At 37.6% G+C, this 19780-nt stretch overlaps 1 protein-coding gene across 3 annotated transcripts in view; it reads left to right on the top strand.

Annotated features, from left to right (window-relative positions):
• The window catches only part of PBX3 (PBX homeobox 3), a 211180-nt gene that overhangs the window by 155790 nt on the left and 35610 nt on the right, over positions 1-19780 (top strand). For all 3 annotated transcript variants that reach the window (XM_004423459.2, XM_004423461.3, XM_087419081.1), the window contains exons 3-4: positions 2237-2478; positions 13858-14048. In XM_004423459.2, the coding sequence (XP_004423516.1) occupies positions 2237-2478; positions 13858-14048 (433 nt within the window). The remainder of the gene's footprint in view (positions 1-2236; positions 2479-13857; positions 14049-19780) is intronic.

The raw sequence follows: 19780 nt of genomic DNA, 5'->3' as shown, positions 1-19780 counted from the left end.
TCACCAAATGTCCATAGGAAAAGATCACTATGTATGAGTGGAAGAGGAAAAGTAGAAACCTGGAGGAACCTTGAGGTAGATAAAAAACACATTTCTAGGAGAGGCACCATTATCTGTATAAATACAGAAAAGAAACAACAAACGCAAAAATGTGAGCAAAAATTTAGTTTAAAAAGGAGAAACTTAAGGAATTCCCAAACAAATAGTATAAAATGAAACAGAGCCCAAAGTGCAAGATAAGAGGTTGCTCAGTGAGTGCTCATTGCATGCCAAATGCCCAAAAAACTTGGTGGGTGGAACTGTCTACACTGTGAGATTTTAACATCTAACAAAGTGAATTAGAAGGAAAGAAAATCACAGATGTTAAATTAAAATCCCAATGTAACTAATATTTGCCAGTTCCAGAACAATATTAGGCAGTTTCTTCTAGATCTAGAAGAAATAGCAAATACATGTTTGTCTATCTTTAATTATCAGCGATGTGCTGATACTGATTTTATCTTATTTAAGAGAATTATCTAACTTTTTGGTTCCCTAAATGAATTTATTGTCTTAGTATATTATAGTTTTCAAACCTCACTTATTTACCTCTGAATAGGCAACAGATATAGTTTTAAATTATTGTGAATTAGTTTTATTACCCAGTTGAAATTATTCTGAAGTATGTGTTTAAATGAAAGTGACAGCTTTACAGTGTTTCGAGGGAGGATATTACAGTTGTGCGTTTGAGTTAAGACAACCAAGAGTCCTGTCATGCTGTGGGTGTAATTCAGGACATCTAGGAATGAAATCTTTTCCTAAAAGAATTGATGGTAGTTTTAGGTTAGCATATAAAATCACAGAGCTGGTGCTCAGTTGAGTAGTTGGCAGCTTATAGATGTTGCTGTCATGTAAGTTACACTAGACAGAGTGTGCGCCACTGTGGATAAACAACAACAGGCACAGACGCAAAAGGCAGAATCCAAATGTAGACACGCAAGATGCCAACTTCCTCCCCCCCTTCCCCAAAGATGTCTTGTAACTAGTGTAGGGAGCCTGGTTTTAAACAGATTTGCAGAGGTTAATTGGGCTGGGATATTTTAGATTATGTTACACGTTAACGAAAATGCTGATTTTGAGCGGTCGTGACTCCAGTGCTTTTTATACCATGATAATTATTTTGAAACTTTGTCTTCTGTGTTGTTGAAAACGTCTTGGCAGAAAGCCTGTGTGACCTGATTAAACCTCTGAATTGTCAGCTGTGATCTATAGTACTCAGATGAGGTTGCTGACTGGGCATCACTTAGGAAGTTCTTGATTTAAAAGCAAAATTAGATTGAGACTCCTGTACCCAGCACCGGATTGCCGTGTCGATGGTACATTTTTAATACTGTATTTAGTGTCCTGGTTTTATAGTTTGCTGGCAATTGCTTAACAAATTCATTTAATAATATATATTTTTAAAGCATAGCTAATTACCTCATAATGTATGTATTTCTCTTCTTCTGAAATTACATGATGGAAAAGCTCATCTAATTCTGTTTATTTTCTAATTTTTGGATATAGCTTATGAATTAATTATTCTATGGGATTTTAAATTCTGTTCTTCCAATTGTACAGAGAAACAGAATAACCATCTTTTGATGTTTTTTTAAAAAACATCCTTGAAATTATTTTTCTCCTTTCTCAATATCTCGCAATTTTTACCCTCTTCTTTTTTTTTTTTTATAATTTTATTTATTTATTTTTTCCCCCAAAGCCCCAGTAGATAGTTGCATGTTATAGCTGCACATCTTTCTAGTTGCTGTACGTGGGACCCGGCCTCAGCATGGCCAGAGAAGTGGTGCGTCAGTGCGCGCCCGGGATCCGAACCCAGGCCGCCAGCAGCGGAGCGCACGCACTTAACCGCTAAGCCACGGGGCCGGCCCGTCCCTCTTCTCATTTTATGCTTAAGTCATCTAAATCTAGGAAGATTGGATGTTTGAATATTCTGAGAAGCCAGGGTTACCTTTTTCAAAGGATCCAATCTAGGATAAATTGAGAGGGGGTGATATTAGAAATTCTAGTATGCATGTAAATGTTATCTTGAAAAGAATTCTCATACTTACTTATGCTTATTGATAAAATGTGAACAATGAAATTCTCAGTGTGAATTGTAGTACACTGATGTTTAAACATTTTCTCAAATAAACAAAATACTCACACTATTTGTCCTGTTTCTCGCTTCTTCTCTCTCTGTTTCTCTCTTTCCTTGAAGGTCTCAGCATCAGAGGAGCCCAGGAGGAGGACCCTCCCGATCCCCAGCTAATGAGACTGGACAATATGCTTTTGGCAGAAGGGGTTTCAGGTCCTGAGAAAGGTGGGGGATCGGCGGCAGCAGCTGCAGCCGCGGCAGCCTCTGGAGGTTCTTCAGATAACTCTATTGAACACTCAGATTACAGAGCCAAATTGACCCAGATCAGACAAATCTATCACACAGAACTGGAGAAATATGAACAGGTCAGCAGCCGCCACTCTCATAGTCCTGCACAAACCCTCTATTGCTCTTCTATTAGACTGCACTAACCAATTCTGAGGGCTGTGAGGGGTAGGTGTTAACAGAAAGAGCAAAATAAATAAGGTCAATGCAAAAATCCAAGTGAATTGTTGGATTCATGAAATGAAGCCCCTTCGAGATTTTGGAGGTGAAGCTAAACCTGTTTTATCCCATCTACTTGTTTTAGTTTTATTCATGCCTCACGTTCATATGCCCTTACTACCACACCTGCAGCCATCCTTCCCCTCTAACCTTACCGCTTGATGCTCTTCAAAGCTCTTTATGCACTGGCCTCGTTCATAAGCTATAACAACTTTTAAAGGGAAGCATTTCATAGTGAACTCTTCCTTGTATTCTGTGAGCTCTAGAATCCTCCTAGGAATTAATTCTTATGGATTGTGCCAGACTATAGGGGAGGGAGCTAACTTCACAAAGTAAGCAGGTTCTGGGCTGTGTCTCTGAGGAGGAGACCTCCCAGGATAATTATAGGTACCCTGGGGCAGGGAATAGTAGGCATTGTGTGCTAAATTCATGATTAGAAAGGGAATATGGATTAAAAATGCTATTCTCAGCAATTACATTAACCATATTCATTGAATCTAAGATATCTTTGATTTTAAGCTATTATCATTGTTTCATGTACCACCAAGAAAAAATTAACGCTGCCCAATTTAACTATAACATGCCTTTGATTGTAAAATGCTTCCAAACATCAGATGTTTGGAGATGTTAAAATGTGGGAAAAAATTAGTAAGTCTTAGATTCAGTGAAATAAGGTAAAATGTTGGTGGTTCATTTTAAACATGTTTTAGTCGTTACTTTAAGCCTAAAAACCTGCTTAGTTTGAGGGATCCTCACTGGAAGGTAATAATAAAATTTAAAAAAACCCATTATTATGGAAACATTTAAACGTACCCCAAAATAAAGAGAATATTATTAAATTGAATCCTATGAAATTGCCAAATTTTTAAGCCAAAAATAGTTGTGTTGGCAGTTTTATAGAATTCAACCTAAAATAAGAAACTGCCTAGATACCCATCACCCAGATAAATAATTATCAACATTTTATCGATCTTATTTTGTCTATCCCTTCCCCCACTTTTTTTTTTTTCCTTAGTGGAGTATTTTAAAGCAAGTCTTAGGCATCATATCATTTGATGATGATATATTTCATAAATACTTCACTATGTAATCAAATACTTCTTAAAGTCCAAACACCTTCAAGTAATGTGGGAGTCCTGGTCAGTTTTAATACTGGTTTTTCTTCTAGGTTCCCTGTATAGTGTCAGTTGTATATGTTATTTTTTTTTTGCTTTCTCTAATATTCGGGAAATGGTGGTATTAAGCAAATGCTGGATTCTGTCCCAGAGGTGAGTGTTTTGAGGGAGGGTAGAAAGATTTTATATAGCTTTATGTTAAAAGACAATATAGATTAATATTATAAGATGTTGTCTTTTTTCCTGAATAGGACTTTCTGGGTTCTCAAACTGTATCTCTAGTCTCATCTGTAGGAATAGTTTTTGGTAGAAGATGTGCAAATAAGAATTTTAGAAAAATTGTCTTGTGTATGTACATGAAAAAAATGGAGCTTTCTGATTTGACATATGAATAATTGAAAGTAAACAAAGTAAGTCATGGTTGAAAAGGTTGCCCTGAGCATAAACAGTAGAAAATAGTTCTAATTTGCAGTATAATCCTAATTGTATAACTTTATGTTAAATACATCTATACATACTTACTAAATAAATACCACCAGTCACTTTGCATGGAAAGATCTATAAAATGGCCTGAATTCAGGCGAAATGGCTCAAATCTTTTGGCTGAGGAATTCAGGTGGTTCCTTACTGTCTCCTGTTGTGTTTGTTCGCACTAGCCGCCTTATTTTCTCCCTATAGCCCTGTTAGAAGTTGGGTGAAGCTGGCGTCAGTCAGTGTCACCAGGTTTTTTTGTTTTTGTTTTTGCTTTAAAAATAAACACATATACACAAGTTCTCCATAAATTAATCTATAGTATTTTTGTATTAAATATAAAATTGGGAAATACTGAGTTTTAAAATGTAAATATGAATCTTATTTCTAGATATATCAGTAGCCTAATAAAAACTATTTAAATTTATATTTCCTTTCTCATTTTTAATAACACTTTCAGAAGGAAAAATATAGATATATGAAATTGATGTAGTATTATGGACAAATAAATAGATGGGGTATGATGACTACTTGGCTAATTCAACAGAATTTTAGTTTACAGATTTTCTTCTGTAGGTTCTGTGTTTTGGAAGTAATGTAGCAGCATTTAATTCTCTTGAGTTGTCTTTGAGGCTGGCTTTTATAGCTCTTCTGTCTGTAGTTCCTAAGTTGTTAGGATCTGTGAGTTTTGACATAAGATAGTCAACTTTTCTTTTCAAATTTTTGGGATACAAGGGCTTTATCTGGCTTAGACCTTTCAGGGATATGCTTTGGAGTTACTAGAGGGGCTAAGCAGAATTAAGAGAGGAAGGAGTGGCGTTTCTAAAATAGATAGTATTATAATTTCCATTTTACAGATGAGAAAGTGAGACTCAGGTTAAGTGATTTGTCCAATGTCACACATCTTGTTAGTGTCAGAATCAGGCATTGAAATCAGTTTCTGACAGTATGCCTTTCTTTTCCATTGAATTATGCTGCTACTTATGTAGAATTGGAAAATAATTCAGGTACATTCTGGTTTTCTCTGATTTGCCCATGTTGGATTGCGTTTGGAATGGGATCGGAGTAGAGATGGAAAAAACAACTATTTTAATCACTTTCCAGAAATTTTATTTTTCCTCCTAAAAGTGAACATAGATACCTTGAGTGACGGAAAGCTTGTTAGTAAATAGGAAGAACATATATGTTAAGGCAGAGGCATCATCAGAAAATTGTGTTGTCTTTCACTAAAAGAAAGAAACTACACTGGAATCTTAGAGCTATTCACTCTGCTGTGTTTTGCAATGAAGCTGTAATGAAAATGTATCTGAAGCCTGTTTAGATTTAGATTGCCGTAAAATTAACAAACACCACCACTGCAGTAAATTAAAGTACCTTATAAACACAGCCACATTTACAAAGCTAAGCAGACTAGAGCTACAGTTTGAGCAAAATTAAATCCAAGCTGCAAGGCTCAGTTTTATGTGTGTGTTTTAGGAATGGTACTGTCTTTAAAATCCTTTCATTTTTTTTCTCCAGAAAATGTTCTTTGATCAAATGTCGCCATTACATAGGCTCAGATGTGTGATGATTTTTGATGATATCCTTATAATTTACTTATTTTTTAATTTACTTATAATATTTTTGAAATATTAGCCATAGAATATATATTAGAATAAGGTTCTTGACTATTACTACCACCCAAAAGGAAACAAAACTGTTTTATTTTTCTCTTCTTGATCCTGACACCCAACAGGAATATGATAATTTTCCAAAGCTTGCAGCAACTGTCTTGTAATACTTTGTCTTGGGCGCATTGCCTCCCTCTTTAGCGGAAAGAAAAACCTGGTTGCTTCTTTGTCTTCTTGTTGATTAGCTACAAGTTTTGAAAAATGCTTTTACTGTACCTTTCAAATATGCTTTTATGATTAAAGGCCCAACTATTAGAATAGGTGCATTCCTGATGAACTTGAGCCAAGAGTCCTAGAAAGCCTGTTTTTAAGAATTAAAGGCCTTCTTGGTTCCTCAGCCTTTCTGCCAAAGGGAACTGGGCACATTGGTTTTAGCAAATGAAATTTGACTTAGACATTTGTTCTCAGTTTAAAAGGAAGAGATATATCATGCCCTATGCGGCTCTCCCACTTTGCTTATACCAGAAGAAATGCTTGTACACAGGCAATTCACTTCATAATTTACAGCTGCTATAATAGAGATGACATGTTGAAAGCTATCTACTATAATTATATTGAAATACATTTTTGCTGAAGGCAAAAGTGTTGCAAGGGTCCCAACCCTCCTTACACATCTGGGAACCTGCTTTCTGAGTTCACAGATGTCTTTTGAATTCACCTCAAATCAGGTCAAGCATTGGAGCCAAGCATGTACACTGAGTGTGCTCAAGACCACTCAGGTAGCAGGACTTTCAGATTGCAGGGGATTGTCAGGGGAATGGAGAATGAGTGTGGAACCCAAACCACTGTAAAGGCATGGCCTTGTGCTGTTTGAAGATCTCAACAGTATGTGCTTACATTTGCTGGCAAATCTCCTTTGCATGTAAAGGAATTTTATTTTTACCAGGTTAAAAAATGCTGATGTTATTACATTAGAGGTTGTGTAGCCCACAAACTCCTAATCCCATTTTGCCATTTCTTCTTAATAGTTAAGCAGGAAAGACAAAAGGGTACTACCTGATGTAAACTTTAATATTTTATTGTCCCAAGCAAGAGTTTGTCATTTATTGCTCCAAGGGAAAGGTTTTCTTGTCAGCCTTCATGCTGGGTCTTTTCCTTGGCTGGAAGGAGTGTTTGAGCATTCCCCTTTTTCCCTCCAAGTTTCTAGTTTATTGGCTCTATGTACCAAATGTGTCTTTGACCACAAACTTGATTAATAAAGTGAATTATTTTATATTTGAATACTCTTTTTTCAACATCTTTGGAAGCAGTGTTTGTATTTATTCTGGCAATGGGAAGGGAGAACTATGTTAGGTAATCAGAATAGGGATTTGCTTGCAGAATATAACACACACAAAAAATAGGAATTTCATAAAATTGCCATTTTTATTGTCAATAATAACTGCCATTTATTAAGTATTAATTATGTTCTAGACTCTGTGCAAAGAACTTAACATATATTATATGATATAGACCTTCCAAAATCCTCACGAGGGGCCGGCCCCGTGGCTTAGCGGTTAAGTGTGTGCGCTCCGCTACTGGCGGCCTGGGTTCGGATCCCCGGCGCGCACCGACGCACTGCTTGTCTGGCCATGCCGAGGCCGCGTCCCACATACAGCAACTAGAATGATGTGCAGCTATGACATACAACTATCTACTGGGGCTTTGGGGAAAAAAACAAGGAGGAGGATTGGCAATAGATGTTAGCTCAGAGCCGGTCTTCCTCAGCAAAAAGAGGAGGATTAGCATGGATGTTAGCTCAGGGCTGATCTTACTCACACACACAAAAAAACCCTCATGAGATTAGTCCCTAAACTATGTAATTAGATAAGAAGGGTTGAGATACAAAGAGATACTTCATCTTTGCGACTATTCCTTACGCATATTGGTCTTGTTTGAGCTGGCTTAGAAAGAATCTTTAAATGTTGACCTTTATCCTAAAACAAGAAGAATTTGTTGATTTAATAAGCACTCCATAAATACAAAATCTATATTATCAGACTAGAGTTACTTGCAAGGTTATAAAGACGTCTAGAAAATGGATGCATGCAAATTTGAGATGTATCAACTTTTAATAGAGATTTATTCTTTCTTTGAAAAGTGGATTTTAGAATAGGGGATATTATGATCTGTTGTCTGCAATCAGCTTCTTTAGATGGTTATAAAAGATCAATTCAGTTTTTAGATCTGATCACTGAACCATTATAAAACTTCCTCTAAAATCAGTGCTTGCTCACTGTCTGATTTTACATTTTTACGTTCAATGATGTGAACTGACAGGCATGAAAGGGGTTGAATCTTGAATTCACAACTGAGAAAAGCATCACCCCAAAACAAACAAAACCCTGAAAACTTTAATTTTCACTGTTAACCAAATATGTGTGTATATTGAGGAGACAGTTTTACTACCCAACAAATTATCATAAAAAGTGTTATCTAAAATTCAAATATTCCAACTCCTCAATTATTTCTTGGTTTGGATTTTTAAGGAGAAAGGAACAAATGGCAAAGAGAAAGGCTCATAATAAGAATTGGTTGAAAATACTTTTATCAAATGAAGCTTTCCATGCTTTATGGTCACTTCACTATCTTATTGCAATCTGTGTTTTAAAACACAAACAAAAATGCATCCTAGAGGCTGGCCCTGTAACCTAGTGGTTAAGTTCAGCATGTTCCGCTTTGGTGGCCTGAGTTTGGTTCATGGACGCAGACCTACACCACTCATCAGCGGCCATGCTGTGGTAGCGACCCACACACAAAATAGAGGAAGACTGGCACAGATGTTAGCTCAGGGTGAATCTTCCTCAGCAAAAAAAGAAAAAAAAATGCATCCTAGTAGTTTTCAACAGCTGGATTAAAAGTAAAAGAGGCTTCTGCCATTACTCTAAATCAGAAAATTGAAGGAATTCAAACTCTCATTACCTAAATATTCCAGTTAACCAAAGTGTTTCTGCGTTTGTATTGTGGACATTGACCAGAAAATTCTTAACTGACAGTTTCACTTGGAAAAATAATAAGGCAATGAAAAATTTCTCCAATGTCTATTTTAATAATATAGTCTTGTAGGTATGATGGAGGATATGATAAATGTTTGAAGTGAGCATCCCACATTATAAACGGCATTGATGCTAGTATGTGGTTGGGTGGCCCTTCAAAACAAATGTGCAATCATTTGATCATTCTTACTGCATTTATGTGTTTAAAAAATGTATACCTTTTAAGGAATAAGAGATGAGGCAGGACTGTGCTCTGCTCTGAAACTGGTACAGATGATGCTGTAAATGAGGCTGTAATTTACTTTCAGTGGTATAAAGGAAAAAAAAATCACTTTGCCTAAAGTGTATGCATCTTTCTTAAGGGTGTACCCAGATTTTAATTATCTAAATGTAAATACTTAACGAATTTTACTTAGAGTAATGAGCTAAAGTGCACACTACATAAATGAGATGTTCTAATTAATCATGTATGAACTACTGGTTTAAAGAAAAGCTATGTGAATTCTGTGAATGTTGGGCTATTGCCAAATTGCTAATCAGCATTTGCATTCATAGATGACTTCACTTAATAAGTTGTGAGACATTCAGCGAATGTTTTAGGAAATTATGAGTTTTTAGATGCAGAAAGTTTTTGCTTTTAACCCTCTTTTTTTTCCCATGACCCTTTGGCTGCTTCTTAGAAACCATAGGCAAACATTCATTTCGGAGAGATTAAAATACAGTCACAGAAAAACTAAGAGAGCTAGCATCTTAGGTATTCTTCACACTGGAGTCCTGAATTATTTATCAGGATATACGCCCCAACATAAATATATGTTACCATAATGTATGAGCTAGGTCTGTAGGAATTAGCAATGTTATATGTGCAAATTAGAAATGCTTCCATACTCCACTACAGCAGTTCTCAAACGTTTTGGTCTTAGGACTTAGACTCTTAAAAATTATTGGGGACCCCCTAAGAGCTTTTGTTTGGGGGTTATATCTATCAATATTTGTTATATTAGAAATTAATATAGAGAAAAATTGAGTATTTATTAATTAATTTAAAAATAATAATAAACCTTAATATGTTAATCTAAATAATACTTTTTGTGTGTGTGTGAGGAAGACCAGCCCTGAGCTAACATCCGATGCCAATCCTCCTCTTTTTGCTGAGGAAGACTGGCCCTGGGCTAACATCCGTGCCCATCTTCCTCCACTTTATATGGGACGCTGCCACAGCATGGCTTGACAAGCGTGCGTCGGTGTGTGCCCGGGATCTGAACTGGCGAACCCCGGGCCACCGCAGCGGAGCGCGCCCACTTAACTGCTGTGCCATCTGTCCAGTCCTAAATAATACTTCTTTAGAAACCTGTATTTTCCCAAAAAACTCAACATTTAGTGAGAAGAATGGCATTGTTTTTACATTTTTGGAAAACTCTTTAGTGTTGGGCTTAATAGACGTCACCTGGATTCTCATACGTGCCTCTGCAGTCAGCCTGTTGTCATGTGGTTGAAGTATATAAAGAGCATCTGGTCTCACACAAATATGTCATTGGAAAAGGAAGGAGTATATTAATAGCCATTTCAGATAATTGTGGATATTATTCTTTGATATTACACCAAAACTTGACAAGTTGTAGTTTCTTAAAGGTTAGTTATAATGTGGAGTCTGAAACCATATCAGTTAACTTTTTGTACTCTGTTCCTTTAAAATCCATTGGTCTAGTTTGCACTTTGAATGGATCTTCTGCCTATGCATGTTTTTGTAACATCGTGCCTTTGGGTTGATCATTTGGAAAATATTGGTTTACTGAGTTATGTGTATCTTTCAACGTTGATACAATTTCATTGTGATATCAAAATATCATATTTATTAATATCAACACCAAACTAATCAGAAAGTCTGCTGGGAAACTGTCAAGCTCATGGTGGTGGATGCAAGTTTTCCAAAATTATAATTTTCACTTGAAAATTCAAGTTTCATCACTGGCACAACTGCTGTCAGCTGTTTTCCTTGACTGACAGGCTCACTTGGTTCATTTTTGAGAAAACATCTGCCAGATACCCAAGTCTGAATCATCATAATTTTTCAATTTTGCTTTCAAATAAAAATGGTGTTCCATGAAAAAAAGCAGCTTCAGCTCACAGCTTAATCACCAAGTTGCTTTTTCTTGTGGCAACCATCTTTCGATATGCAGTAGAAGTGCTTTTTGTGTGCTTCTCATTTTGTCACATGGAATATTAAAGGTTGAGATGTAATAAAATGAACAATTTCTCTTGCTTCGTCAGGGACATTTCTACGTGAAACTGTCTTTTTTGGTGTGTGTGTGCGAATGCATGGTGGTGAAGAATAAAAAAGAAACATAAAGATTCCTTAGCGTACTGTTTCCCCAAGAGCTTTTCAGACTTAGCGTGTTAGTCCACACGATGCTGTAGAGCTTTGCTGTCCAATACGGGCGCCACGAGTCACAGGTAGCTCCTGAGCACTTGAAATCTAGCTAGTCTGCATTGAGATGTGCTGTAAATGGAAAATACATCCTGGATTTCCAAGTGTATGAAAAGAAGAATGTAACATACTTCATTAACAGTTTTTTTTAAATATTATGTGATGAAATGTTAATTTTTTTATATATTGAGTTAAATAAAACATATTGTTAAAATTAATTTCACCTAATTCTTTTTATTTTTTTAATGTGGCTGCTAGAGAATTTGAAAATTTCACGTGTGGCTCGCAATATATTTCGTTTGGGCAGCACTGCTCTAGAGAAAAGAGATTTTATGACCAAGTTTATTTGGGGAAAGTTGGATACAGCATTCCCCTTTGAAGATTTATCATGCATATTGACAGAAGTGCTGAGGAATCCTGCAAAAAAAAAAAAAATCTTTTAAAATTTTGGTTAACTCAGCATTTCCCAAAGATACTGTATTAACATTCTCTGGAATTTAGCTATAGAAGCATAGCGCTTGCTGATCTCAGTTTGGGAAAACAGTTCTAGTTTACTTTTCTTTATTTTACATTAGGAAAGAGGGCTAGAGTTTGTCAAATTAAATTATTTTGAAATTATGTGAACATCTCTTTAGGGAAAGTGCCAGAAAAAATATATATACATATATTTCTTGGCAGAGTGACCACTTATTTTCAGCTTGGCACAAGATAGTTTAAGTTGATAATATAGTGGGGAAAATCTCAAATTTACTTTTCTTTATTTTGGTTTCCTTAAAGAACTTTCCTAGAAAGAACTTCAGGTTTTAGAGCTGCCAAGTTCCTTACCTAGGACAATAATTCTTAGCCTTTTTTATTTTTAGACTGGCCAAGAATCTGAAAAGAAAATAAAAACTCTAGATTGTCCCCTTAGGAAATACACATGTGCACACAACTTGTATAAGATTTCAGGGAGTCATAGACATTCTAAACCTATCCATGGACTGCAGGTTAAGAATTCTTCACTTATAGTTCAGGGATAATGTATTTATAGGTGTTAATGAACATTACTCTTGAATTGTAATACAAAAACCCACCAATCACTAGATGTTTATTGGATGCCTTGTATTGCACAATCTTATACTCTGAAGAATTTCATAAGTATTACATAGGGTCGCTACTCACAAGGAATTTTAAATTTCTTAAGACTTAAAACATATAAAAAAAACTTTGGTAAACTAAATTCATTTTACCTCACTTTAGAAATATTTATAGAAAAGCTAGGTAAAAGTTTAAAGTAACTGAAACACCCAGTGTACTTGAAAGGTTAGTTCTCTAATGAGCAGTTAGAAAAACTATCATGTGCTGTATGTGAGCAATGTTCAGGATATCTTTAGGGAAGTGGACGTTATTATAGCTTCAAAATGTGTCTTGCCATGATCAATGATGGTTCTGTCTGCCTGCCCTACCAGGGGCATCCATGCAGTAACACGCAGAATCTCCCATCTTGCCTTTTTAACGAAAATGCCAGAACATGTTCTTTTTATTCAGGGGTGTAGACTGATGCTTTATTTACCAAGACAGTGCTGGATTTCCAGTTAGGTGGTTTTGTAGATCTAGAAGAATATAGGTGAACTGAAAGAGAACAAGGGACTGTGAACTAAAAAGTTTGAGACCCAAATCTGATCCTTATTTTCCTGCTGCCCCTCCCCTGAAGAGTCAGCTGCTGTCCCCATCTTCCAGATGTGGCTCATATTCACTAATAGGGCCCACACCACAGCTAGATTATACTAGGACGTTGGCATGCTTAGCATCCAAGGCCCTTCTCATGCTAACACAAACCTGAATCTCCTCTTCACCTCTACATATTCTCTCTATTCCTCCGAACTTGCTACATACCATTATTTCCAGGGTTTTTCTTATGCCTGGAATTCCTCCTGACTTCCATCTTTATCCATCTTTCAAAAATCCTGCCTATTCTTTAGAGCCCAAATGTCCCTTCTTCCAGGAAGCCTTGTGTGATCTTTGCCTCCAGATGAAACTACTGCCTTCTGGGAACTTAGGAAGCACTTATTCATATTTTCTTGTGACACTTTGCCTTGTTTGAGATTTAGTTTTTTATGTGTTTTATCACACTGAAGGCCAGGTCCACATCTTGCTCATTTCTCTGTCCCATAATAGCACTTGGAAGCTTTGAACTTCGTAGTCCTTCGGTAAACATTTGTTGAATAAATGTAAAACCCCAGAGAAAATGAGGTGCTTAGTATTAAAAATTAACGTACATTTATACTTATATATAGGAGGTGGTAGAGAGCATCCCTCAATGGGAAAACCTTATTTTGGAACTGGGACAAGGGTGGGTGGGAAGGGCAGTTGAGTGCTATGTCTCCCTTGCATGTCTGGCCATCCTTAGTTTCAGAATTCTTGCTGCCCCATCTAACTACCACTGCCATTTCACAAGTGTCTTAGTTTTCATTTTACCCTGTCCACACTGCAGAATGCCATTGGCAATTGCAAATGAGGTGGAAATTCAGATGAGTTAATGTCTGGGTGTGATAATATAAAATACCACATTCCTAAGGAGTGATTTTTTTCCCCCTTACAGGCATGTAATGAATTCACCACACATGTGATGAACCTTCTCCGAGAGCAGAGTAGAACACGTCCCATTTCCCCAAAAGAGATTGAAAGAATGGTGGGCATCATCCATCGAAAATTTAGTTCCATTCAGATGCAGCTCAAACAAAGCACTTGTGAAGCAGTTATGATTTTAAGATCAAGGTTCCTTGATGCCAGGTATGTGAGGCCACAAATCTATTGCATGGCTTTTTTTTTTTTCCTTTTCACTCCTTGTATATTATTTTCTGTAAAATTGGCCCAGTTGGTCTTAGATTCGTTTTTAATCTAGCTATGAGAGCTCTTCTCTACAATGCACAGGTAATTCACCTCATGGTGCCTGCTGTCAAGCCTCTTCTTGTCTGGGAGTGGTAGTGCTATTAGCTGCCAATTTGGTGACTCAGGAAATGGATTAGTGCTGCTACTAATGACTTGGGAATATGTAGTCCTTCAACTCTGATGCTAAAAAGTGTTTTTAAGGATAACTTTATAAAGATAACTTTCAGTATATGACTCTGTTTTAACAAAAGTTTGTTTTCTAAGAATTTCTTGATGTTACATTGCTTGTGCACATTATAAGAAAATACTTGGAGATATTCCTAAAAAGGAAGTGGTATTTTAGTTAAAGCAGTTACCACAAAACCCCAAACTCTGTTTTTCCAAGTCAAGTAAGAAAGCTTATCAGTTTCTCCTGTAAGGATGAAAATTTCCCTTTTATCTGAAGCTTTCACCAAGTTTCCTAGGAGTTAGGTAATAAATTGCACATGGTGTGTTTGACCTACTGGGTGACACAACAGAAGAATTGTCAAGTTCCTCCTCTATCCTGCCTCTGCAGGAATGCCTCTTGGGCATTGCTAAAGGTTGGGATCAATCTTCAGCTTTCAAAGGGAGTTTCTATTTTGTTTTGCTTTTTCTCCCTTGGAACCTGACAGAGGTGATCATTACCATCCAAATTTTACAATGTGGGAGAAAATAACTAAGGTAGCTTCTCAACTGGAAAACAAGGTGTATGGAATGGTCATCACGCCAAAGCTCTTCTTAGAGCCAAATAAAGAAACATGCCACCTGGGGCCAGCCTGGTGGCGCAGCGGTTAAGTGCCCGTGCTCCGCTTCGGTGACCTGGGTTTGCAGGTTCGGATCCTGGGCGCGCACCAATGCACTGTTTGTCAAGCCATGCTGTGGCGGTGTCCCATATAAAGTAGAGGAAGATGGGCACAGATGTTAGCCCAGGACCAATCTTCCTCAGCAAAAAGAGGAGGATTGGCATCGGATGTTAGCTCAGGGCCGATCTTCCTCACAAAAAAAAACAAAAGAAAAGGAAACGTGCCACCTAATTATACTACCCTTCTCCTAGTGAAGCAAAGCGATGGGTTACCTTTGGTTCCTTCTTCCTCCACGCTGAATTAGTCACTAGGACTGGCCAGTGCTTCATTTTCAACATGTCTCTTACTCTCCTTCTTACTTGCACTGCTCAGTTCATGTTCATCCTTTTGTACCTGGACTAGCATGGTACCCTCCTGCTAGTCTCCCTGTCTCCAGTCTTACTCCCCTCCCTCCCACCCTCCATATCCCTTTTCTGTTTCTATAGCATCACTATGATGCCTTAATTGCTTTGCTTAAAAACCAAAGTAGCTTTGCAATGCTGAATAACTCACATCAACACTCTAACTTGGCATTTAAGGCCTTAAATGACCTGGCCCTGCCTGCATTACTATTCTGTTGTTAAGATTTTTTTAAATTTTATTTATTTCCTATTTTAAAAATACCAAGCTCACTATGGAAAATTTGGAAAAAATATAGAATAGAAAGGCAAGGAATAAAAGACAACCACATTTTTACTACCTAAAGAAAAAAAAACACTAAATATTTTAGTACATTTCCTTTTGATTTGAGGGCTTTTTTTTTTTTTAATATTCTTGTGATGGTACAGTATGCATGATTTGGTTTCCTTTTTTAAAAAATTTGCTATGAATAGGTAAACATTTTTCATATAGTATAAGCTCCAGTTTTAAATAATGTTTTAATAGTTGAGGTCTACCAAATGGATATATGATAAGTAATTTACTTAACCATTCCTTCATTTTTGAGCATTTAATTTGTCTTGATTAATTTCCATTATGGCTTCTTCCTTCCTTCCTTCCTTTCTTCCTTCCTCCCACACATATTTATTTGTGCTGAGAGTATAAAGTTAAACAAGGTTCACATACTTGCCCCAGTTGAGCTTACATTCTACTTGGGGAAACAAAATAAACAAGTAAACAAATATGCTAGAGTATTCTATTCACTAAGGTAATGAAATGTAATAGGATGATAAGTGCTGTGGAGATAAAGAAAGCAAGTTAAGGGGAGAGAAAATGATGGAGAGAGGGTACTTAGACAGATGTCTATTGAAACTAGTGTTTCAGTGAAAATCTTTATGCATTAAACCTTTTTATCTTTAGAATTATTTCCTAAGGATTAATTCTCAGAAATGGAATTATGAGATCAAAGTCTGAACATTTTTAGTGCTCCTATTATATCACTGAATTGTTCTTTCCTGTGTTTAATCCAAAATGAAATACCTCTTGGTCTTATCTGTTTCCTCTGAGTAGAATTCTTTCTTTCCCTCTGCCTAACCACTTCTTCTATCACCACCCCTACTCCTCACTCCCACCCCTCAACAGCAGACTCTGTTCTCCCAATCTTTTCCCCAGCTTGGTCACCAGTAATGAGTTGTCATCTGTGAGGGTGTCCAGCACGGAGCCTGGAAAGGAGCCAGTGCTCATGTGTGTTAATTTAGTGAGACCTTGTTCATCCTTCCAGGCCCGACCTAAATGCTCCCTTTTTAGAAGACCACTTTAATCGCTCCACTGGACTGGTCCTTGCCTTTTCTTCGACACTGATGCTATGTTTATACAGTTCTTCAGACCAAACTTCGTTCAGACTGCCTCTATGTAGCTTTTCGAGAACATTTCTCTCTTCCCTAGTAAGTCACATTGTCACTGAAAGCAACAGCCAAGTCTCACATGTTACATTCCTCACGATCCAGCAAGTGTCTTACACATAATGGGCTGCAAAATATAATTTGACTAACCAGATGAATGAGTATTTCCACTTAATACTTTTAATAGCTCAAATCGAAGAGTTGAGATAGCATCAGAAAACAAAAAATATTTTTAAATTGTTTTTCAACTTTGAGCATTTTAGTAAAAATAATTATGTAACAAAGATATTTAAAAGTCCTTCCTTTAGAAAGGAATCCTTCCTAACACAACTGCTATCCTTGTTTCTGCTGATACTTTCCCTTTCTTGTCAACATGGGTGCTTATTTTTTTACATAACTGCATTCATAATGTATACCTCTAAATGATTTATTTTTCTTCCAAGAAGAGAAAGTATGTGAACAAGCCAGAGTGAGCAGAGCCAGAAATGAGAAGGTGGCAGAGCTTGGAGCAGAGTCCCTTCTCCCACAGAGGTTGCTGTTAGCGATGTTGTGACGCTGATGGCACACAGCCCTGGGACTGCTGCGCCACTGCACACTGGCCTGAGGCACAGCCATTTAGAGTGCGGTGAACCCTGGAGGGGAATGAAACTTAGTGGAAATGCTTAATGAGCATTTTCTACAGAATATTTTTCTAAAAAATAAATAAAGTATAAGACTGAGTTCTCTCTTATGCCTTCAAGTGAATGCAAATACTGAGCTTTGGTTCCATCTGTTCTTGTAGCGCCTCTTAGCAAGCCCTCCGCACTGAGAAGGCAAGGTTCTTCTGCTCTAGGCAAACATATTCAGATATATGATTCCCTGCTTTTTGTAAGGCCATGCTTACGTGTTCTTGGTAATTGTACAAGCTGAAGCATGTACCAGTGCGAAACATTTAAGAATAAATTTGTATAGGTCCTTCCGCTCTTCTAGCAGAAGTGCTATAGTTTGGATACAGCCAGAATGTCTGGGGTGAGGTGTTCTGTTCTGCCCATAAATTTGTTCCCTGAGGTTTTTCGAAGTTTGCTAAAATTACTCCTAGGCAAAATCGATAAGTGAGCCAGACTTATCTTTGCTTTCCAAGGTATGTTTCTGCTCATTCCTCCTTTCATAAGTCCTCATTTCCCAAAGAAATGCCCTTGTGTCCTCCACGCCAGTGTGCCCTGGAGTCTCGCTACTGGACCCTCTGTTTTAGACTGCGAGTCACAAACTCACATGCTTGTGTATAATGGAATTGAGCGTGGCTGGGTTAGGGGTTGTGAGGATTAGAGCAGATGGGTATGTATCTGAGGGGACAGCCATCACTCAGCGTTAGCCTGTGGCTGCCTTCTGAGAATGTGGACCTGATGTGGTTTATCTTCCAATTTTTCATAAGAAGCCAGAAACCTAGATTTTTATGAGCAGGTCATTATTGTGTGGTCTCAACAAACATTATCTGTGGGCCAGGTAATTATCTATAGGTTTGACAGTTTGAGTATCTATTCTAGATCTTTCCACCCTACTCACCCACGCAGCTGCTCATCAGTGTGCCTCTTCAGAGTGCCCCCAGGTCAGAGCTTTGTTTTTCTTTTCAAGCGATGCAGGACTCCCGCAAACATGCTAATTGCATGTATTTCTCTTCCTTCCCATCCTTCCCTCAGCACCTCCCCCATGCAATTCATCATCAAATCCTGTTGCTTTTAATCCCCAAATAGATCTTGAATCTCTCCTTCATCGCTCAGGAAACAACGGTTTAACCTTCCAAAAAATTATTGAAATTAAGAAATTTCGGGACTCATAACCTGAGATGTTTTGATCAGACCTAGATTTCTTGCTCCCTTGACTCTCCCTTAATGTTGAGACATAGATCACATCCTTAACCTGCCATGTTAGTGACATCATTTTAACTAGAAGACTCTCATAGGGTATACACATTTACAACTGCCTACTGACTCTGTCTTTCCTAAATGTAGGATATCACAATTGAGAATATTATTAAGATTATTTGGAAGACAGCATTAAGAGAATTATTTGGGGAAAGTATTTTCCAGTTACTGGGGAATCTAAAATGAAGTCTGACAAATGCCAGTTTGCAGGCTGCAGTTCTTTAAAATCTTCATAACAAAACCCAAATATAAATGATATTTTTGCTACTTGAAATAAATTGTTAATAAATACTTGATCTTCTGACAGTCTGCCACCCACCTTCCAGTAAAAACAAAAATTTTTCCTCCCCTACTCTTTTTTTTTTTTTTTGTGAGGAAGATCGGCCCTGAGCTGCCATCTGCCAACCCTCCTCTTTTTTGCTGAGGAAGACTGGCCCTGGGCTAACATCCATTCCCATCTTCCTCCACTTTATATGGGACGCCGCCACAGCATGGCCTGACAAGCGGTGAGTCGGTGTGCGCCGGGGATCCGAGCCGGTGAACCCTGGGCTGCCGCAGCAGAGCGCGCTCTTCACTGCTTGCGCCACCGGGCCGGCCCCTCCCCTACTCTTTCACTCGTGAGCAAATCATACCTCAGTCCAGGCAGTTGCTTAAGCAGAAAAAATCTAGAAATCCTGATGTACTTCTTCCTTACCTTCCTTCTCGGTCTTCGCCACCCACTCCCCCTGTTCAATCCATCATCAAATTCTGTTGCTTTTACCTTTCAAGTAGGTCTTGAATCTTTTGTTTCCATTTTTCTCACCCTGTGCCAGGTTACCATCATCTCTCGCTTTGACCATTGCAGTTGTCTCCTTAAATATCTCTACATTTCCTTTCACGCTGTCTTCCAACTATTCTCAGCAGTCAGAACGATCTTTTTAAAACATAAAACTTAAAGCCTTTAATAGCTTCCTGTTGCACTTAAAATAAAATCCAGAAATTCTTATGGGGCCCACTAACCCTGTGTAATCTTGCGCCTGCCCATCCTTCCAGACTCATCTCACACATTCCCTGGTTTTTACTGTGCTCCAGCCTTCTCTAGCCCTTTG

Source organism: Ceratotherium simum, chromosome 29 (genome assembly GCF_057802395.1).
Source record: "Ceratotherium simum simum isolate JZ-2026a chromosome 29, ASM5780239v1, whole genome shotgun sequence".
NCBI lineage: Eukaryota > Metazoa > Chordata > Mammalia > Perissodactyla > Rhinocerotidae > Ceratotherium > Ceratotherium simum.
The sequence above is the reverse complement of the archived record's forward strand: the minus strand, read 5'-3'. Positions and strand labels throughout refer to the sequence as shown.